Raw genomic sequence first — 23,407 nt, forward strand, 5'->3', positions numbered from 1 at the left:
CATATACAGAGAGTCATAAAATTATACCAGTGGCCAATTTTATGAAGGCTGGATATCAGCCAGCAGTCAACAAGATTGCCACATAATCAAGAAATTCAAGCCAGCCCAAATTGTGACATTTTTGTTGATGATTTTATTTATATTTGCTTCTTTCTTTTACCTTCATTTATTGGTTTCCATTTGCAAATTAGGTGGGAGGAGTCCTAGAACTCTATTCCCAAATTACCTATATAGCAGTGATGGCTAACCTTTTTGTTGTTGTGTGCTAACGTCACACACATGTGCCTGCATTCATAATGCAATGCGCGTGCAACTCCCTGCCACTTGCCCCACCCCTGTGAGCATGTATGACAGAGACCCCCTGCTCTCCCCCACCCCCTGGTCCCCCCACGGCCCATTTTTGCTTTCAAGAGGCTACAGAGAGGTCTACTAGACCCAAAATGGAGAGCGTGGGAAGCCACGCCACACCCATGCTCCCCCCACCCCTCATGCATGTGTCTCCTGCATATGGCCCCCCACACATGTATGACAGAGACTCAAAAATCAGCTGGCTGGCAGGAGGCACATGCACAGTGGAGCTGAGCTGGGACAATGACTCACATGCCTACAGAGAGGGCTCTGCATGCCACCTGTGGCATGTGTGCCATAGGTTCGCCATCACAGCTATATAGGCTAAGGCAACAGTATTATAGGTATAAATACAGCTTAAATATACTACTCAGAATTTTGCTCTAAATATGATAAGCCTGCTTTCAACTAAACTTTATAGAGATCCCTTCAAAAATTTTGTTTAATCCTCAGAATATTCAAAATGGGTTGAAATATACTAAAATATGAAATATTAGTACATGCATGATCAGTTATGGAAAGATTTTCAGCTATAAATAACATATATGCATGAAGTGGTGACAAAATAGGGTGTCAGGGAACCCCTGACTCAGCAGATGCCAACAAAATACAATATCATAGATTAACAGCAATTGTAGTTCAGTAACATCTGGATCGACACAGCTCTATTCTGCTCTATTGTAGAAATTAATATTCAACTGTGATTAGCTATTATAATTAATGGAATATTGGAGTGAATCTGACTCTGACACCTGGTTTTAGACAGAAAACATAGGAAATGCTGATGTATCCGTACCTTTCTCATGGAAGCACTTGGATTGCTACAATTAGAAATAAGCTGATGAGCTAAATAGTTTCCTATAATAATACAAAAGAATTTTTCTTATTTTCCAATACTCTCCACAAAATAAAAGAGAGAATGCATCAGTTTACATCCAGTGAATAGACAACGATGCAATTTAGTCTACTAGTTCATATTTTTACTGGAAGTCCTTGAATTACACGTTCATTTAGTCAGTGTTCGAAGTGACAACGGCATTGAAAAAAGTGGCTTATGTCCAGTTTTCACACTTATAACCATTGCAAATTCTTTAATTGATGTGTAAATTATAATTGCAAACTACAAAGTTATTGCATATTTCAGGAAAAAGAGAAGCACCTTTCGCACAGAAGCTAACCGATTCATCATCAAAGACTCTTCTCTATCATCATCATCATCGAAGTCAAGCATAGGAATACCAAAGCTATCCAAAATACTGCAGCATCTTATGTTTTCATCTCTGGGATCAAAGGGATCTACAATTATGGGTTCAGTTCCTTTGATTTCACAACGGCAAAAAGGACATCCTTGACCATCAGATTCCTGAATTATGAAAACAAAAATGTTTAAATGCTGAGAACTATTTAGCATTATTTGATTACATAGTAGATTCTTAAGGTAATGAAAAGTATATTAATAGTATTTTTAAAAACACCGATGCAAACATGGAGACAGAGAGAGAGAGAGAGAGAAAAAAAAGCTTCAAATGAACAGCAGCACCAGCAATTTTCTATTACATACCATGTTGGGAAAGACCAATTGAAGTTGGACATTCTTCGTTTTTACATGAGTAAGATCCATTCATGCCCTTCTGTCATTCTTAATATATCTCAAATATATTGAGAAATTGAAAAAATGATATTATCCCTCATGTTAGGGAATTTAACTAACCCATCTTGGAAAACACAATATTCTTTATTTATCAAATGAAGCAATATGTACTGCTTTGGAAATATTCCATATTATTTTATATTTAACTATACTATAACATTAGATAGCATTCATTAATATGGCATTGACTATTGACAAGTTTAATAATTCAGGTTAAAGAGAATATTTGTAGCTGAGGGTTGAATTATGGGGTCCTTGATTGTCTGTGAATTTGTTTGTTTTCCAAAATGTCTGTAAGATAACAACCAAGCTCAGAGAGCACCAAGGACCCCACAATTAAGGTTGATTTTTTTATTTTTTTCTTAATCTGTTTATTTGTTAGAGTTTGCAGCAGAAATTCAAGTCCAGAAAATACACAGATAACTGACTCAGCAGGATTCATTAAACTTTTTATATAAAATAAGTAAATGTACAATACCAGTAGTTTCTTCCAACGTGGAAAGGTTACAACCAAACACAAACAGAAGCAGACACGTTACAGCTTCAGTTCAGAGGAGAGCTCTAGTTTCAGTTTCAATTCTCAGCAAAACACACAGAGCCAAACACACCCAGGCTGTCAGCTCACATTGGCTGGTCTGTTGCCATGCTTACTGACTTGCTGACTTTGTTAACCATGTCTCTGCCAGTTAATGAATATACTCTGACATTATTTTCCTCATTCTTTTTTAGTTTACTTTACTTTACTTTATTGTCATTGCACCTTGTACAACGAAATGAAACACCATCTTCAGTGCACATCATGACCATGAAAATAAACACAAACACACATCCTTCATGCTCCACACACTGAAACTAAACCCCTGACACTGCACCATCATTGCACTATACAGTAGAACTCAAAAGAGCTACTGCCCTGGGATAGAAGATGTTTTTCAGCCTATTTGTCCTTTTTATTATTCTTTACCGCCTGCCAGATGGTTAATAGTTCAAAAAAAGGGTGCCTGGGATGAGATGGATCTTTGAGAATGTTTTGAACTTTTTAAAGCAGCGGGAGCTCTAAAGCATTTCCAAAGAGGGGAGAGGACAACCAATGATCTTTACATTAACCCTCTGGACTGCTTTCCTGTCTGCCACTGTGCAATTGGCAAACCATACAGAGGTACAGTAAGTTAAGATACTCTCTATGGTGCAGCAGTAGAAGATCACCAGCAGATTTTAATTCAGTTATTGTTTTCTGAGAAGTCTCAGGTAGTATAATCTCTGCTGGGCCCTTTTGATCACTGCTGCAACGTGAGCACCCCAGGTCAGGTCCTCTTTTATGATAACACACAGAAACTTAAAACTGGCCACTTGCTCCACTTGGTCTCCATTGATAAGCAAGGGCTGGATATCTGATCTGTTCCTTCTATAGTCCACTATAAGCTCCTTGGTCTTATTGGTGTTGAGGACCAAGTTATTGTCTCCACACCATGTAAGCAACCAGTCCACCTCATCTTGGTAGGCAGACTCACGCCCCCCATCAGAGATGAGTCCCACCACTTTTCTTTCTCTATCATTTATAAGTTTAACAATTATTTCATTTAATTGTGCTTTCAGTACATTTTATGTTTTGTCTATATTTGTGCTGTTTCTAGATTTAATTTTTTTTTAAACAAAATAAAGGAATTGTTGACACCAGATGAAAAAATGTATGCTGCTATTTGTGAGACCTTGGTTTTTATTTGATTAATTACCATCATGTTGGTGTTGACTCTTAGTGCGATGGCCTAGAAGTGGAGCTGGAGACTGTGAATTTGAAACGGAAGTGATGTCGAGGTGACACTAGTCGCAAGGGAGTGGTGCTCTCCGTCCCTGCACTGGGTTCTCCTGGATTGTGGGCTCGGAAGATGCCAAAGCCGCCTTGAAGAGGTGGTGAAGCAACAGAGGGGTACCCTGAGAGATTCCTGGGGAGAATCCAACTACCCTGTAGAGCCTCAGGGTTTTCTATGCCCTCTATGCCACGGCAGGAAGAAGAGGCAGCCAGGATGGCTGCCACACAGCCGGAGACAGCTTAATATCCAAGCCAGAATGTAAAAAAGCCAAAGAAATCCTTTGAACTAGCCACGTTTAGCAACTGTGAAGTGAAAAATGATTTATGGGTGGTGGACAGTGGTGCATCCCACTGCATCACGAGAGATAAGACAAAGTTTATAAAAATGTCTACAAGCTCTCAACATATATCACTCGCGAATGGCTGGCACCTCAAGGCCAAGGGTGAAGGTATTGCATATTGTCCATGCTTAAACCAGAATATAAAAATGTTGTATGTACCACAGTTAAAGATGAACTTACTTTCTGTAAGAGTATTAGATAAACTAGGTTATGTAATTACATTTAAGAATAATAAGTGCATACTTGAAAGAGATAACAAAAGGGTAACTGCAGCTTTAAATGGAGCATTGTATGTCTTACATGATAGTAAGAAAGGGGACGCACAGACTGTATTTAACAATATAAAGCCTCATAATGAATGTATCCATTTATTGCATAGGCGTTTGGGGCATGTAAATTTTAAAATGCTAAAACGTACAGTAGAGTTATCTGATGGCATAAGGTTAAAACCTTGTGATAAATATTTGCGTTGTAATGTCTGCTGTGAAGATAAGAGTAAAATATTGCCTGCAAATAGGCTAAATGGTTTCAAAACTAAAGAACCTTTAGAGGTAGTATTTGCAGACATCATAGGTCCAAAGAAACCCAGTATGGGGGGTGCTCGATATATACTGAGCATTATGGACCATTATTCTAGATATGGGTTTTGCTACCTAATGAAAAGCAAAACTGAAACATATCAACATTTCTTCAACTGGTTAAAGTTTGCAGAAAGAAAAACTAAACGGCAACTGATAACCTTGGTGACAGATAATGGTACGGAATTTGTTAACAGCAAATTCCAGAATAGATTAAAGGTAGCTGGAATAGAGCACAAGAAATCTGCACCATACAGACCACAACACAACGCATTTATTGAGAGAAGAGGCCAAACACTACAGGCAATGGTTAGAACAATGTTAACTGATTCTGGATTACCTGATTCTTTGTGGGGGGAGGCCGCAATGTGTGCTAATAACATATTGAACAACGTTGTTAACACAACTACTGGTGAAATACCATTCACCATGTGGCATGGCAGGAAGCCTGATTTGAGTTACCTGCACACATTTGGTGCACCAGCATGGGTGCATATCCCTACACAACTCAGGCGTAAAGGGCAACACAGAGCTAAACAGTTATTCTTCGTTGGTTACCAAGCTAACCATAGGGCATATAGATTTTGGGAGAAAGGCACATCTAAGGTGTTATGTAGTGCCAATGCCCAATTTCTAGAGCACGTAGGATGGGATAAGTTAGAACAGGATAACAATAAAGAAATAATTATTGAATCCTATAGAAATCCCATTAATTATCCCTGTAACTTTAAAAATAAAGTAAAGAGAGAAGTACAGGATGAGATAGAGCCCGTACAGGAAGAAATAGCTGAGCAAGCTGAGGAACATGAACAGGTAGTAATTCAAAAAAGTCCTCATACAAGCCCTGTAATTCCCAGAAGAACTACACGAATATCTAGACCGCCTGATAGATACCAGGCTAACACAGTGTGCCAGATTAATAAAGTTCCATATACTGTGGATGAAATAAAAATGTATCCTTCTAAAGATAAGGAAAGTTGGTATGCAGCAATGAATAAGGAATTGAAATCCTTGAAGGATATGAAAGTTTATGAAAATGTGAGATTACCTGTTGATATAAAACCCATTGGCTGCAAATGGATTTTTAAGATAAAAACTGATAAGGATGGAAACATAATCCATAAGGCAAGATTAGTAGCCCAAGGTTTTAGACAAAGTGCCAATGACTATGATGAGGTATTTGCACCTAGTCTTAAAGTAGCAACATTAAGGGCAGCTTTAGTGTGGGCAGCAAGCAAGAAATATATAGTTAACCATCTAGATGTGGAAACTGCTTACTTGCACGCTCCACTAAGACATACTGTATATATGAAAAAGCCTATTGGATTTAAAGGTGAAAATAATAATGATTGTTGGTTGTTAAAGAAGAGCCTCTATGGTCTTAAACAATCAGGCTATGAATGGAACCAGTATATTGTAAAGGAACTAAACAATATAGGGTTTAAAGCTGGTTTAGCCGATCCATGTCTGTTTAAAAGGGAGACAAATGGGAAAATATCATTATTATTATTGTTCACGGATGATATTGCTTTGATTACTGAGACTAATGATGAAGCAAATAAAATAATAGCATCATTAGCCAAGAAAATAAAAATCAAGCAATTAGGGGAGATAAAGAAATATCTAGGTTTGAATATACTGAAAACACAGAAAGGTTTTAAGATATCTCAGGAAGATAAGATATCTAAATTACTAATAGATTATAAGATGGAACTTTGTAAGCCTGCAAAGACTCCAATGAGTCAGGATATTTGCAAAATGGATGCTCAAAGTCCCAAATTTGATAAGGTATTATATCAATCTTTGATTGGTAGCTTATCATACATTAGCAATTGGTCAAGGCCAGATATAGCTTATAGTATTAATCAACTGGCACGACATAATAATGATCCACTTCAATGTCATTGGATAGCATTAAAGAGGATTTTAAGATATCTTAAAGGAACATTACACCATGCACTGTATCTAGAACCAAAAGGTGATTTCATACTGAGTGCTTATGCAGATGCTAGTTTTGCATCAGAAAGAGACACAAGAAAGTCGACTTCAGGAACAGCCATAATGCTGGGTAAGACATTAATAGGTTGGAAGTCAATAAGACAACAGCATATAAGTTTGTCTACTATGGAGGCAGAATTCTCCTGTTTATCGCTATTATGTACTGAATTAATTATGTATAAACAAATGATGAATGATATGGGTATAACTGTAAATTATCCTATAATTGTACATGAAGATAATCAGGCAGCAATTCAAATGGCCACAAATATTGCAGTAAAAACTAGGAGCAAGCATACGGATTTAAGGTACCTAAACGTTAGACAATCTGTAAAGAGTAAAATGATACAGCTGGAGTACTGCATGTCGGAGGACAATATAGCTGATAATTTTACTAAAGCCCAAGGTGCCATTAAGCACCAAGAGAGTTGTGAAAAGTATGGGTTTAGATTGTAAGGGTATTATATATTTATATCACCCAAAAGGGGAGAATGTTGGGTATATTGATACACCAACTAGGTTTGGGTGAATAAATATATAAACCTAGGTTTAAGTGTTTGTAGCTTTAAGCACCAAACTGCAATGTAATTAGATAATTAAGGGTGCGGTTACAACCTGCAATAAAAGGCAGTAAGAGAAACGTAACCTTCTCTCTGGTCTCTCTGCTCTCTGCCTGCCTGGTGCTTACTCCTGTTTGAGACATCTGCTTGTTACTGCTTGTTGGCTACTGTGCTGGATACCGTTTCTGCTGAACAAAAGGACTATTCCCTTGGTGAGCTGATATCCTGTGAATACTCAGCGTTGTCTTCGAGAGAAAGGTATCGGGAGGAGAAGATTTACAAGCAGATAAGGACATAGTACTGACTAGTTAATGGACTAAGTTACTGGATGGATATATTTGTGAATGACATATGGACTGATTGACAATGCTTAAACTCTGAGTGGATTAAACAACTATTTAAAACTACAAACAGTTTTTGTCTCCAGTGTGTGTATACTCTTGGGCCCAGCCTCTCTCATTTGGCTGCCTGGCTTGACTGCTGCTGCACACTCTGCTTGGGGGTTTGTCCCCAATCACTAACAGTTACTAATTGGAGTATGACACCCTTATATCTTTTAATTACATCCATCCAACTCTTATTTAAACTACCAATATATACCTTAAGGTTATGACCTCCAATATAATACATAATTTCCAATCGAATTCTGCTTGGTACATTCTTATAATACACATTATATTCTTTTTTTAAAAAAAGATTGTAAATATATGTAATTATAAACCCTCATTCCGTTCCAGTTCAGTTCTATCATTAACAATCATTAAAATCTTAACATCTTTAACACTTCTTTTCAATTAAATATCATACTTCCTTAAAAACACATATAATCTGCATAATGAATTTTTCCCTTATTTCTCTTCACATTTTATAAATCATTAAATATACCTTATATTACATTTATTTATTGACAAACATTCCACTGAATTATGATAGCTATTTTATCATACATTTTAATCATACACTGTTTCTTTCTAAAATTATTTCTGTTTCTAATATAACCATACTATCTTATGTACCTTTGCAGAATCCCTTTTTCCATTAATTTTTCACCCTTTATCTCTAAATAGGCCCTGTTTCTCTGTATTTTGTTTCTGTCCTTTATGACTTTTTTCCCTTTCTTTCTTCCCTCTCATCTTCTCCCTCCCCTTTTTACCCCCTTGTCTCTCTAGTTCTAATTCTTTCTTCTGCATTTCCCTCTTCTGTTGCTTTCTGATTTTATACTTATTTTTCACACTATTTTTTTTTGGAGTTGTTTTTCCCAATCGTAAACTTTCCATTCTCTTTCCCCCCTTTCCTTTCCCCCGCCCCATCTAAGATTACTTGTTCATTAAAGATGGCTTCTTCTTTGTCGCAATCTTCTTGTTCTGCAGGCATTTCTTGTTGTTTCTCATAATTCCAAATCTCCATTTCTAAAAACTGAAATACAAAGCCAAAAGAACCTCTCCCTTCTTGTGCGTCTTCTTTGTACTTTTTAAGTTCCATTTTCAGTTCTTCTAAAAGTGGAGCCATTTTAAACAGTTTTAAACAACCACCCGATTGATTTTAATCATTCAAAACAATAACCAAGAATCCAGAAATCATCAAGTAATCCAGATAGTCCCGAGTTATATCTTCTTATTTCTTTTTCGACTTTCTCTTCCTGGGGTTTTTGTTGTGATATTTCAGTTAGAATGTATCTTTTGGAAGTCTTGTTGAGATTTTGCTATAAGTTCTTTTTTAATTCCAGGCAGTCTCCTCCCTTCCAGATCCTGCCCTTTTATTCTTCCTCTCTCCTTTCCTGTTTTCAAAAGCTTTTAATTATCCAGAAATCTTTATTATCCCTTTGACTTTTTTATTTTCCGCATTAAATGCCTATTGATGTCAAAGTGGATTTTTTCCCCATTTTTTACTTCAGTCTCTTAGCTCTCAATATAGGAAAAGGAGAAAAAAAACCAAATCTTTTCCCTTTTCTCTCTCCTTCACAGCTTAAAAATCTTCATAGGGAACAATGTTATTGTTTTTTAATAGTTTCAATTCCAGCGTACCTTATTTGTTGCTTTTGCTGTTTGACACAGTCAACCAAAACTTTCTCCTCTTATCTTCCTCCTGCACATTCTTTTCCAGTCGAGTTCTTCTTTGTGGTGGCCATTTCTGACCACCACTGCAACCGCCTTCAGGAAAGGGAGTAATGGCCAGCTGGGGAGAAGAGATGCGGCTCTCCTCAACCCTGCAGGGAGTCTCCCCCCTCTTTACCACCTCTACGGGGTGGCTTAGCCCCGAAGCCAGCCAGCTTGGGGCACTCCAGCGGCAAGCACGGATTGAAGCCTCGCAGAGACTAGATTTCGGTCTGTCGCTGAAGAAGCTCAAACTGGAAGTCACACTGCAGTGGCTTCATAACCATACTGCTTATATATCATTGAACTCATATTTGATTTTCAGAACAGTGGAGCTCCAACTTATATAGTGAAAAGTTTAGGGCTTAGGAGTATAATCTTTTATATTATTAAGGACTAAACTGATGTCAAATTTTAAAGTATTAGATCAGAAGAGCCAACTACCATTATCAATCCTTCTTAGGTATTCACAACATTACTTATAAATATGTAAATTATATACTTTTACATTTTTATACATAAACTAGGCATTTAATTTACCGATGGCTTTTTAAATATTGTAGTGCAAACCAAGATTTCCAAAATTCTTTTTATTGAGAGACTTAAACATTAATTGGACCTAGTCAGCTGAAAAATTGGTGGACCTCACTAGCCTTGCTATAACCAATATAAGCTTATACAAATGAATTATGTTTGTCTGTTCTGTTGAACTGAACTACAAAAGTATCTAAAATCAAAATAAAAAACACATGCATACTCCTACATCATTCAGTTTGGGCTTTGGGCAGGTACTTGTCAGATTTTTAAATGTTTGCTACAGAAAAAGTGCCAATTTATTCAAAGACTTCTGCTCTATACTTTAAGGTAAGATATTGATCTATGCAAAATTATATGACATATACATATATATGTATATATGAGAAATCAATTAGAAACGTTCATTTTAGATAAAAATTTGATCTCATCTTACCTTATTTTAGTTGTATTTTTATTTCAATGCCTTTAAAACAAAGGATACCCAACATGTACAGGGACTGATTGACCTTCGGCATAAAATATCATGCAAATGTGATTTTGTATTCACTAAGGAGCTGGGAGTAACTTATTTTATTAAGTAAAACAGATGCTTTATTATGATAAAAAAGTACCAGAACTCTCTCCTTAGGCATCTCTAACGAGCCATTATGACAGCAATTAAACACTAACATTGGCAAGTAGAAACTGAACTGCTGTACTATTTTCTCTTCATCAGCTTGTTAATTATACAGAAGTTAAATGTGCAGTGAAATTTATTTTAAACAAAATGACTGTTAATGAAGAAAAACTTAATACTCCATTTACTTGGATGTCACTTGCTAAAGTTACAGCTTGACTATATATTAAATGTTTTTGTTTTATTAAAAACCTACATTCCCACTGATGCTTTGACCCAGAAAAATTCTGATACTGTGCTTCTAATTCTATACTGATTTCACAACTGCTCCCAAGAAAACATCCCTATCAATGAATAAATGGAAACATATTTTTAAAGAGGATTCCTATCATTTATGCAGTCTCTTAATATGTTAATTTAGTTAATTAACTAATATTATGTTAATATTAGTTAATTTTTCTGATTAAGTGATTTTAGAAGTTACAAGACAATGTTGCAGATAAAATATTCTTAGTGACTGAATATTCATCTTAAGTTGGAGAATTATACTGTTGGTTGATTTTTGTCTCATTTATTTGAGAATATTTTTCTGTCCATGCTCCATTATGTTCCCTTGCTATTACAAGTGTCAAACCCTTAACAGCTACTTACAAACATTCTTTAAACAGATTTACTAGAAAGGACAATAGAATTAAGTTACGTAAAACTGGGAAATGTTAAATTCAATACCCAGGTTTATTAGTACCCAGTTTTTAAAAATCTTCTTACCTTTTGATACACTGCATTTTCCTGATAAAGAATATAAAAGTGTTCTATGATTACAGTATTTTGAAAGAAGTTATCCTATTTCCCTAGAAACTATCATTTCAAGATTTATTCCTCCAACTAAAACGTATTAAAGTCTCAATACAAAAAAGAATGAGAAATAGAAAAAGGATATGTATGAATTTGATTACAGAAAGACAGTTACCTGCCATGCGGTTAGGCAAGATGTACACATCAAATGTCCACAAGGTTCAATCTTCACATCTTTATCATTTTCAGCACAAATTTTACAAAGCTGGAATGTGGAACCCATTTCACAATATAATTCATATTGTTCCTGAAAAGGAATGACTGCAATGAAGAGCCTCTGAAAATGATAATATAAGAGCTACTTGGCTTACCATTCAGGCTGTAACTTTTACATCATAACATATACTAGTAAGACAAATTGTTACTGAATATATTCATATATTATTTATATATGTTATTGCTTTTTCAAACAAATACATGTAAATATATTTATATAAAAATTCTATTGCTCATAAACAACCATAACAAACCACCCACACAACCTTATAGCACCTTAACTAAAATAAGTTATTCTGACTCAAATCTCTTGCACAAGAATCTACTTCATCAGAGAAATATCATTAAAACTTGCCCTAATAGATTAATTCAGGTTTCAGAAAGCTCAGATACTTTTTGTGATTTATCTAAATGCATCAAGCCTTTTAGAAAGGAATATTTTTCTGATATTTACTGGATTCGGTATTATTTAATAAGTAGCTTCTTCGATAATACAATTGTTATATTGGTGGTAATACAAAGTCTCGATCAGCAGCAGAAACTGTGCTTAAAGTATATATTATTAGAATTTTCCCTTTAGAATTTTAAACAAACAAAGATTTGTTGCTATCTCCTAGCCATTGTTGAAATAAATACATTTAAAGTTAGGGGGAAAACACAAAATATGGGTAAAAATCCCCAAATATTGTAAAAAAGTTTAATAGAACAATCTTAAATTTTAAAGTGATGAACAACAGGAAAAAGAAAAGGGAACAAAATTTAAATAAAATGATAAAAACAATTTTAAAAATCTGCCTTTGTCATGATTAATTTTCTGAAAATTAAATAAAGACTAATTTGAGTTATTTGTTTTTCCATAGGAATGACAAATTCATTAAACTAAGATGCTTATAGTGATATATACTTAAAAGATATCTGAGGTATCTTGGCAAATATTTTCTTAGTATGGTTAGCCAAGTCAAAATTGGATTTTAAAATCGTACTCAGAATTTTCATGGACTCAGATAGTCTTAGGAGATATAGATCTTTTAAAACTATTTATGGATGAATTTTCATTAAAATTGCAAGAACAGATTCAAAATGTCAGGTCAAAGCTGGAAACCAAAATTGATGAGCTTGTAAGGGAGCTCTGGGAAGAAATTAGAGATCTGAAAGGATAAAACAGATGAAAGCCAGAGTAGATTCTATGGAGCATGGTCTGGAGAAGACCAATGCTATGTGTGAGGTGGAGCTAGTCGAGATCACAGATTTGGAAGCTCAAATTAAAGAATTTCAATTAAGATTTCATGGAATACCTGAACAACGAGGAGAAGACATCAGATCGAAGCTGCTAAAGGCCTTGGCTGAATTAACTAATAAAGGGGAAGGAGAGTTACAGTTGTGTTCATAAGTTTACATACCCTGGCAGAATTTATTTCTTGGTCATTTTTCGGAGACTATAAATGATAACACAAACACTTTTCTTTCACTCATGGTTAGTGGTTGGCTGAAGCCATTTATTATCAATCAACTGTGTTTACTCTTTTTAAATTATAATGATGCAAAAATGTAATTACCTAACCGGTAGTAACACGGTTGAATCCCACCCCGTTTAAAGTCCTTAATGGATATGAATGAATTACACTCAAGTGAATAACATACAATATACCTGTGTAACTTTTATATGATCATGTGGAATAGGTTCACATAGTCCTGTCAGATCAGGGTTATAACTTCGTCCATCTGGATAAAGATAGCTGAAATGGAAATAAATGTTTGGCTCTTCATTTATATACCTATTGAATATTTAGATGATAAGTAAACCGTTTTGCTTTTTCTATTACAAATAATCTTCAGTTTACTATGGTAATTTAGACAAGAATTTCCATTGCTAAATGAAAAGCTTGATGTCATGTAGCACAACTTAGTGATGACAGTTGCAGCAGTTCCAGTTGCCATCATTAAGTAAAGACTACATGGGTTTTTAAGCAAAGTTCTCATATGGCCATGACTTACTGCCAGCCTTCCCATTGACTTTGCTTGCGGAAAGCTTGCAGGAACTCACAAATTGCAATTATGACTGCAGAAATCTGGGCTGGTTGCTAAGTGCCTGGATCATGATAATGTAACTGGGAGTTGCATTTGGCCGAATTGTGATGACTACCTTTTGTAACTACCTTTATTCAACACTGTCACAAATTTGAAGCATCGTTGAATGAATGATATTGAAAGATCATCTATACAAGTATCTCCTGCTAAAACTTCCCTTCTAGAAATGCCTGTTTTTCATTGAAAGATCTATATTCTTAATGTCTTCCACATAGAACCTCTACTAACTGCACCTCACTTTCCACTGCTGATTTCACTTCACAGTTGCCATCATTCTAGTTCCGTTTGCCCTAATTGGGGACACAAGAAAAATTCTCAGTTGAACGCTTTAAGGGAAACTAGATTTCACAATTATGATAATCAAATCAGATCAAGAATACTTTAATTCAGGAGTATCAATCTGATTGCACTGCAGGCGTATCAGGATTGCTTTTGCATTTGCAGAGCCAGGATGGGTGCAGGCTGTGCAGGCTGTATGAGGCCCATGGGGGCATGTTTGACACCCCTGGTTTAACTTGTGCTTGTTGTATTAGCAAACCATACCTTCTATATATAGATAATTCATACTCACAATCCTTCCCGGCTGCCATCAATTAGAGCTTGAAATAAAGGCTTATTGTGGGGTATGGTCTGTAAAATATTTCCATCACCAGTGACATAACCAATAGCCCACTGCCCAAGTCGAGTGCAACTTAATCTAAAAATGTAGCTGTAAAACAAAGGACAATGCCACAGTGAATGAGTTGATAAAGACAGAATAAAAATAAATAAAATATTAAAAAAGAGAAATTAGAATTTTGTGTAAGCTAAATTTATCAGTATTTTCCACTTTGGTTATAAGAGTAGATAAATAAAATCTTATGTTGAGCTTTATGGAAATCTAACTATTTCTTAATTTAATTGTATCAGACCCAGCGCTCAGCTGTAACTTAACTGTTTGACTAACAAAGTATTATGAAGATTAAAAAAGTGTCTTTACTGTCAAATAGTTTTACTTATTACATAGTTGTTCCACCAATTCCTATCTATAATTACCATTATTGTAAGTGCTTTTGTTTTGATATGGTTCACCATGTCACTAGTTTTCCTATCACAACTGTTTCGGAATGACAATAACACGAATCATTTTCTTTTTATAGAAAATCTAGTTGTTCTCAACAGACCCCTAGCTAAATATGTTCCCAATTTCCTCCATTTCTACATATTGTTCATGGGGATAATTATTATGATTTTGAATTACTTCCTTCCAATCCCCCTGAACCAAATCATCTCTTACTGAAAAGTTGCTGGTTGTAGTCCAATGTCATTAAATTATATAATTTCCCAGCCATCCAGAAACATGACTAACTAGTGGCAACCTTCCATAATCTACTGAAGCAAATTGGCAAAAAAAGTATTGAGTTCATTACCTTCCTGGTTTGGTGCTATATTTCTGTAACCGTGCTTTAACTTCATCATAAGTCAGAAATGCCATATATCCAGGATGAGTCACAGCTAAGAAGTTCCAGTTTCTTAATATTGAACCCCAAGGCTAAGTGTAAGTGAAACATATAAAATATGTATTTATATGTAAATACTTAATATATTGTATTTTCACCTCAATTTCATCTAAGAATAAAGAAAACATTTTCTGTAATACTTACCCATCAAAGTTAACATCCAATTAAAGTTAGTTACAGTGAAAAAATAAGGCATTGTAATGTAATGTTCAGATTTTAAAAAATAGCTTAAAAGTGGGCAAAGAATTAAGAATCTGAATATGGAAATAGTTCACGCTAAAACAATCCAATCTGAGATCCAAAACTAATGAAATACATACAAGCTTTCATTAAAATGATGAAAGCAGTATCATAATGCAAGCCCTTTGGACTATTTTGTGAAAAGGAGGCAGCTTCTGTCATCTGCTGCTTTCATAAATCTGCCATTAACATTTATATCATGCCTAGATTAAACCAATTCCATGTTCTGAATAAAAATTTGGAGTAATTAAAAATAAGAAATGAAAGCAACACATGTAGAGAAGGGAAATGGGATTTAATTTGTAACTTAATAAGTCATGATTTAGTAAGCCAAGATAGTTATGCTAGATCAGTTCATGTTTTCATGTGAATTCATTATTCCAAATGGTCATTTTTAAAAATTTGTATGTGTACCTTTTAAAGTTTGGTTACCCACAGAACTAGTAATATAGTGTTAATTGTATTACCTCTGCTATGAAAAACATAAAATATATCAAATTTACTAAAAAGAAATGGTATCCTAATTTAAAATTCCTCATAGCAGGAAAAATGGACAGAAAAAAATATAAAATTCTTCCATTCTTTTGTCTAAATTTGCAAAATCCAGCTATGTTCAAATAATATGGAAACGCATGTTCAGTATTATTTCAGTTTAACTAAATTACCTGAAATAATCTTGTGAAGATATCAAATTCAAAAACTGAAATATAGTCATTGCATGTTAGATCAATAGTAGACTTCAAAGCCATCGCTTCCAGACCAGAACTAATTTGATGCACCTCATGAAGACATTGTCGGAATACTTTCCAAGGCACTATGGTCCTACAATAAGGAAACAATACATATGTTATATAAGACACCATTTTAAATTAGAAATAGTCATCTTGAATAAACACTTGTTCAGTGACCAAAGTTAAAACAGCACTGAATGAGGAGGAGTTATGGTAGGTTCCCATAATCATGGCCATCATAATCTCCTCATGATCATGTTGATTATGATTTGGATGCTTGGCAATTGGCTCCAAATTATGATACGGCAGGATCCTGCAATTGTGTAATTGCCATTTGCAACTTTCACTGCTGCCTTCTGACAGGAAATTTCTCCTTAGTTCTAGGTTGGTTCTCTCTTTGATTATTTTCCATCCATTGCTTCCTGTCCTGCCTTCAGGTGCTTTGGAGAATAGATTGACCCATTCTTTGTGGCAGCCCCTTAGATATTGAAACACTGCTATCTTGTCACCCTAGTCCTTTTCATTAAACTATACATATCCTTATGTATATGTATACTTCCATACATATCCTGCATCCGTTCATGTTTCAGTTTTCAGTTCCTTAATCATCTTTATTGCTCTTCTCTGCACTCTTTCTAGAGTCTTAACATATTTTTTATCGTGGCAACCAAAACTGGATGCAATATTCCAAGTGTGGTCTTACAAAGTGATACTAACTTTAGAAAAAGTCAAACCCTAACACTTCACGTAATCTTTATTCTGTTAATGAAGCCTAGGACTGTGTTGGTTTTTTTGGCAGCTGAAGCATACTGCTGGCTCATATTTAAGCGATTCTCAAGCAGGACTCCAAGATCCTTCTCACAGTTACTACTATTGAGCCAGGGATCACCTATTCTATTCCTGAGTATTTGGTTTTTCTTGCTTAAATATAGAATTTTACTTTCCTCACTACTAAATATCATTTTGTTAGATAGAGTCCAATGTTCATGTCTGCCAAGATCCTCCTGTGTTTAGCCTATTTTTTTAAGCATTGGCTATTTCTGTCAGCTTAGTGTCATCTGCAAATTTGATGAGTTCCTATTATATCCTCTCATTTAAATCATTTATTTAGATATTGAAGAGTACTGGGCCTAACATAGAGCATTGAGGAATCCCACTGCATACTTTCCTTCATGTAGATGCAGTTCAATTAAGGATTACACATTGAGTGTAGTTGGTCAGCAAGTTACGAATCCATCTTGTGATAATGTTGTTTAACCCACATTTTTCTACCTTATCAAGTAGTAAGTTATGGTCTACTTTATCAATGCCTTACTGAAGCCCAAGTAAATTATATCCACAACATTTCGCTGGTCCACTAATTTTGTCACATTGTCAAAGAATACAATAATATTTTGCTTATCTATTTGCTTATTTACCTTATTCACTCTTTTCAAGCACATTAATAAAAGTATTTAAGAATCAACAAATCCTCTTGCAAGTGAGATAGCAAGGATTTGGAGACTAGGAAGTGGCTAGTTCCTTGTTCTAAAAAAGCAGGAATACCTCTATAGCATATAGAGAAAATGGAAATGTGTAGGATATCATGGGCAAATAGCCAAGGTATCAAAGACCAGTGTATAGCATTACTTTCTGGAAACAACTGTAGAAGAGAATGAAATTATTGCAAAACCGTGCTCCCAGGGTCCAACCCTAGATTTATTTAGGAGATTATCACAGCCAATGTTATTAAAAGCCATTAGGAAGTTCAAGCAAGCTAGCAAAAACATATACTTCATATCCAATTCCTGGCAAAAGTTATCAACAGACCAAAGCAATTTATTCCAATTTCCTGTTTGGAATGCCTGTTAAAGCAGTTACTTATTTTTCTTTCAAATGTGTCTAGATTTACAAAGCTATTGCTTTTTCACACATCTTAGGCAAATTTAAGACCACATCTTTCTTACCAAATAAAGTTGTTATTTTCTCTAAATGGCCTTTTAGCTTACTTATTTAAACTGGAAGACAAGTGGTCTCCCTCAAAAAGAGATATTAAATTTCTTCCTGAATGGGGCCACTTCTAACATGATTAGTTATATCAGCCAAGATAAGCAAAAATCAAGTAAACAAATGCAGCCTGCCTACATCTTCAATATCCACAACTAAAGGAATATTCAAAACCATAAAATAGAATTTTGGTGTATGTACCCCAACATTTAATATTTGTGTTCGCATGACATTTAACTATATTTATTTTAATTAAAGGTAGTCTTTGATTTATGAATGGTCATTTAACAACTGTTCAGAGTTACTACAACCTTAGAAAGGGTGCTTTATGGCCTATTTCTGCCATCGTAAAATATTATGCTGCCCTTTTCTGTTGTCATATGATCGCATTTTCAGTGCTTGCCAATTGGGCCACATTTACAATTTGTTGCAGCGTCCTGTGGTCATGAGGCTGTGATCCAAATGTTTTTTGCTGGTTTCCATTTAGGAGCATGGATTCACACTGATTTGCTTTGTGTGATTTGCTAACAATTGTGTGATTTAGATGTACCACTGTGCAACTCGTTTAATGACCACCATAAGAAGAGATGTAAAATCAGGTCTGGTTGTGGAGTTGTCTTACAACTGTCACAACTTACAACCCAAATTCCAATTCCAAATGTGATTGTAATTGTTTGAAGCTTAACATCAAACTCATTGACTATTATTCAGAATGCCCTAAAGAGGCATATTTGCTTCATTATCTCATTAAAGCATGGTTGTAATTTGGTATTAATTGCTGCTTTTAATTTTTTTATTTTATAACTCCATTTTTTTTAATATTGATTGGCTTTTATTTTATGCTACTTTGAGCCAGTCTTTTGTTGTTTCTCCATTATTTTTTGCTATCTGTTTTGATTTTTGCCAGTAGATAATAATTAATACTGCCTTTTGCCTTTTCTTCTGAAAATCTTCCTTATTAATAAGTGTTTGTTTCTAAATATTTTTTATTCATTTATTTTAGATTTTTTTTTGCCCTTTATTATTTTTATAGATCGCTCAAGGCAGCAAACACCTAATATGCTTTCCTCTCTCTATTTTCACACAACAACCACCTAGGAGGTGAGTTGGGCTGAGAGAAAGTGACTGGCTCAAAATCACCTATATTATTTATAAATGTAAAACTAATATAACATTGATGCCACATTACAGTGGTTACCCAAGATTCTGTTGCTAATGGCAATAGCTTCTTTTTTACTTTTCATACACATGATTTTACTACCTATTGCAAAGTTATTTTATCTTCAACATTTGCATCATAACCTTTGGTAAATTACACACGTTATGTAAAGACCTGTGATATATAAACAAACCAATTCAATTATGCGTTGTTCATAAAATCTTCAAATCTTCTATATTTAGTAATATATTAATAATTAGTAATAATTAAGTTTATTTTCTTGTCTATTGTCTATCACAGGTTTCTATAAAGATAAAATACACTAATAAGATAAAACAGCTGAAATAAGATTGAATACCAGAGACCGTTTTCAAGTCAAATGAAATATAGACTGTTGATTGGGTTAGAGGCATTTAATACTTTATATGTTTTTAGTCTGATTACCATAACGTCTTGAGAGTTTGATTTGGTGTATATCTGTGCTCAAGTTAAAAAGAAAAAACAAATAAGCATTTTCAAACTAAATTTTTATAACGAATATGGCTTCAAAGATAATTTAAGGCAATTAGACTTGTTGATTAAAGGAGCTTTCATGAGCAGGTTTCTTTAGACAAACAATAACCCTGTGGTTCTAAAACAATTCCATAGGTCTGCTTCATATTAGCAATTTTTGAGAAGTATGCTTGCATCAATCATTCTTTCTAAATTACTACCAAAATGGTCCATTTTAACTGGAAGAGAGAAAATAACAGTTTTTCAGGAATCTCTATTAAATGTGAAAGTGTAACACTGCAGAGCATTGTTTATTGTATTTTATTTATTTCTTGCATTTATTTATTCAATTTGTAGCTCACTTCAAATAATATTTCATTTGTGATAATATTATACAATTTACATGAGTGAACGTAAATGAAACAAAAAGTAATAAAGATAGTCAGGAGAAATAACCACTAGCTTCTATATTGATATAGCTCAGGGGTCAAACTGGATTTTTTGGAGGTACAGATCAGTATTATAGTTGTCCTCCCTTGTCTTTCCTTATAGTTGTCGGGCCGGGGGAGGGGAGAAATGGGATATACGGCCTCCTGCAGCACCCTGTGTGCCCCATTTTAAGCTGGACAGCCTCCAGCAGCACTTTTTGGTTGGCAGGGTGCTGCAGGACGTCCAGACCAAAAACAGGGTGTGCCCTGCCTGCGTCCCATTTTCACTAGCAGAGGCACTGCAGGCAGACATTGTGGGTCTAAGATCTAAGCACCTCACAGGCCAGATCCAGCCCACAGGCCTTGAGTTTGACACCCCAATATAGCTGAAACTTACTTTTCTCCGAAGAACTTCTTCCAGAATTCTGCAGCATCTGCTTTTGTGATACGAAAGTTGTCACCCTGGAATTGAGCATTAGGGAAGATTGCCTTTATTTCTGCAAGCATATGACTGAAGATGAGGGACAATTTTGTAAGATTTCGCCTGCCAATACAAAAAAGAAAAACAAGAAAAAAAACTGAACAATGAAATTCCACTGAACACATAAAAAGAAGGGCTACATCATACAAAAGGAATTCCCCTTCCTAATATTAGGAGAAGATACACCTAAATACAAACAAGAAACGTAAAGGCAGAAAAGTAACCTGAGAATAAAAGAGCTTAAATCACTGCTGACAAGCAAAGAGCCATCATGAAAGCAGTTACTATTCTAGGGAGAAAGACAACAGAACAAGAAAGCACACTTGTTTTTAAAAGTTATTTAATCCATCCATCTAATAACACTGCTTTACATTATAAAATACCTGACGACTGTAGGAAACTGGCAGGGAATCACAAATTGCAATCACGTGATTGCAATGGTTGGGAATCTGAGCTAGTTGCTAAGTTCACAATTACATGACTGTGGCAAGCTTTATCTGGCAGAATTTTGAGAACCAGTCATAACCATTTATTCAACAGTTTCAAGTTTTAACCATTTCAGAAAAAAACTGTCAAACGTACTCCAACCATATAGCACCATAAAACTAGTTAAATTTCTCCAAAATATCTTAAATAAATCAAAAGAACAAGTGGCCCTAGAACAAAAAACAAGAGTACTCTACAACATATAGTAATGACTGTAACAGCCACTAGGTAGGACAAACAGGCAGAGGACTAGAGAGAATCGAGAAGCTAAAATAAAAAAGACCAGCCTTGTCACCAGCAATCAATAACCCAGATAAGCAGAGATTAATACTAAGATTAAAACTAGAGGAACAATTAAGAAGTAAACAATATCCCAATTAAGAAAATGTCAATAGCAGAGAAACAATCAAACACCCTAAACCAGCAGTCGCCAACTTGTGGCCCACGGCCCACTGGTGGGCCATGAGAAAATTTTGATGGGCCGCAGAGAAATGTCACCCCCCGAGCACCCCCCCAAAGCAATTAATCCAGGCTGTGCAGAAATACAAGACTATGCTGCCCACATGGCCCGCGGGAACCATCCCCGCCCACTCACTCCTTACCTGGCCTGCTAAGTTGCTATTTTTCTCCCCCCACTGACCATCAGCTGTTCTGCTGTGCCGGGAGATTTAGATTAGCTAGGAAGCAGGAAATAGTTGGATTTCTTGCTTTCTAGTTAGTCTTTAGATCTTCGGCTCTACTTTTAAGCACAGCTGAACCTCTCAGGACTAAAGGTTCTATTATTCAGTGCAGACTCACGGCAAGAAAATTTTACGTGACAGACTCAGGTAGCCGATGGCAGATAGATAGATCAATGAATTATTCTGTGAGCAACTCAATCTGCCTGCTGCTTTGCCTGATTTTGGGTAAAAGTTGTTCTTTTTTTATAAAAATATTCAATATTTACATACTTGGTGTGTTGTGAGTTAATTTTGTGAATATGCTTGCTACCAAATTTTATGAGTTTGCTTGCAAGAAAATTTTATGTGATTGACTGAACTAGCTGATCGCAGATAGATAGATCTCTGAATGAATCTGTGATTGTGTGACCAACTCAATCTGCCTTCTTTGCCTGATTTTGGGTAAAAGTTGGCCTTTTTAAATAAAAGTTCAATATTTATATAAATATTTATAATATTTACATACAACCCATGCCCAGCCAGCCACATAACCACCAAGCCACACCCACAAATTAGGCCACACCCACAGAATCAGTTAGCAGTCCCTGGAATTTAAAATTATGAGTTTGGTGGTCCCTGAAGTCCAAAAGGTTGGCAACCCCTGACCTAAACAATCAATCTAATCACTACCAAGAACACACACACAGACAGGACAAGCCACACAAATAGTGAGCAAACCCCACTCCCTTCTAGAACTGATAATGTTATCTAGTTGGGTAATGACACAACTGCAAGAAAACAACCAAGTTCAGAGAGTACTAGGAGCTCCAGTTTGTTTAAGAAAATATATATGGCTGCCCAACTTACTGTCAGTGACTCTGGGCAGCTTACAATAAAAAGCAATAAAAAACCACAACCCTCTTCCTGGCAACAATAATTAGTCAAATAAGCCACTTAATGGGCTTTACCCCACTCTAGCTTCCCTAGAGTGGGGAAGCTTATTAAAACCTGGTCTACAGGACTTGCAAAAGCCTGTCAAAATGGGGGCTAATCTTATCTCCCAGTATGTTCCCTAAGGAGGTAGCCACCACAGAGAAATCCCTGCTCCTTGGTCCTGCTACATGAACCTTAGAAGAGGGAAACCATAGCATTTTTGCCTCCCCGTTCCAATGGATTAGGTAGATGTGACTAGGAAAAGATAAGACTAGGAAAAGATAAGCTCAAGTAAGCCAATATTAAGCCATGTAGGGTTTTAAAGGTGACTTGGAAGTAAATTGGCAGCCAATGCAGCTCTCCCTGGAGAAATGACACAGGTGAGCATCAAGGCTTGCACAAAACATGAAAGATATGCAGGAAGCTGCGTTTTGAACTAATTTAAGCTTCTAGATAGTTTTCAAGGGCAGCCCATGGAAAGCCCACTGCAAGAATGGTAGATAACTAGGGTGTGAATGATTCAAGGGAGTCAAGACAGGAAGGGATTAGGGTATGAGTGACTGTGAAAGGAATTGTTGGTCCAGGAAAGGGCATAACTGGTACACAAAGCACAGTGCATGAA

At 35.5% G+C, this 23,407-nt stretch overlaps 1 protein-coding gene across 6 annotated transcripts in view; it reads right to left on the bottom strand.

Annotated features, from left to right (window-relative positions):
* The window catches only part of CBLB (Cbl proto-oncogene B), a 79,134-nt gene that overhangs the window by 25,929 nt on the left and 29,798 nt on the right, over positions 1-23,407 (bottom strand). For all 6 annotated transcript variants that reach the window (XR_015744313.1, XM_087937376.1, XM_087937378.1 and 3 more), the window contains 7 exons: positions 20,624-20,770; positions 16,096-16,252; positions 15,101-15,222; positions 14,263-14,400; positions 13,252-13,339; positions 11,503-11,634; positions 1,508-1,711 (listed from right to left, as the gene is read on the bottom strand). Coding sequence is in view for 5 of the 6 variants with exons in the window: in XM_087937376.1 (XP_087793502.1) it covers positions 1,508-1,711; positions 11,503-11,634; positions 13,252-13,339; positions 14,263-14,400; positions 15,101-15,222; positions 16,096-16,252; positions 20,624-20,770 (988 nt within the window). In the remaining variant the exon portion in view is untranslated. The remainder of the gene's footprint in view (positions 1-1,507; positions 1,712-11,502; positions 11,635-13,251; positions 13,340-14,262; positions 14,401-15,100; positions 15,223-16,095; positions 16,253-20,623; positions 20,771-23,407) is intronic.

This window comes from Pseudonaja textilis, chromosome 7 (assembly GCF_049901715.1).
Source record: "Pseudonaja textilis isolate UNSWEBS1 chromosome 7, rPseTex1.2, whole genome shotgun sequence".
NCBI classification, from domain to species: domain Eukaryota; kingdom Metazoa; phylum Chordata; class Lepidosauria; order Squamata; family Elapidae; genus Pseudonaja; species Pseudonaja textilis.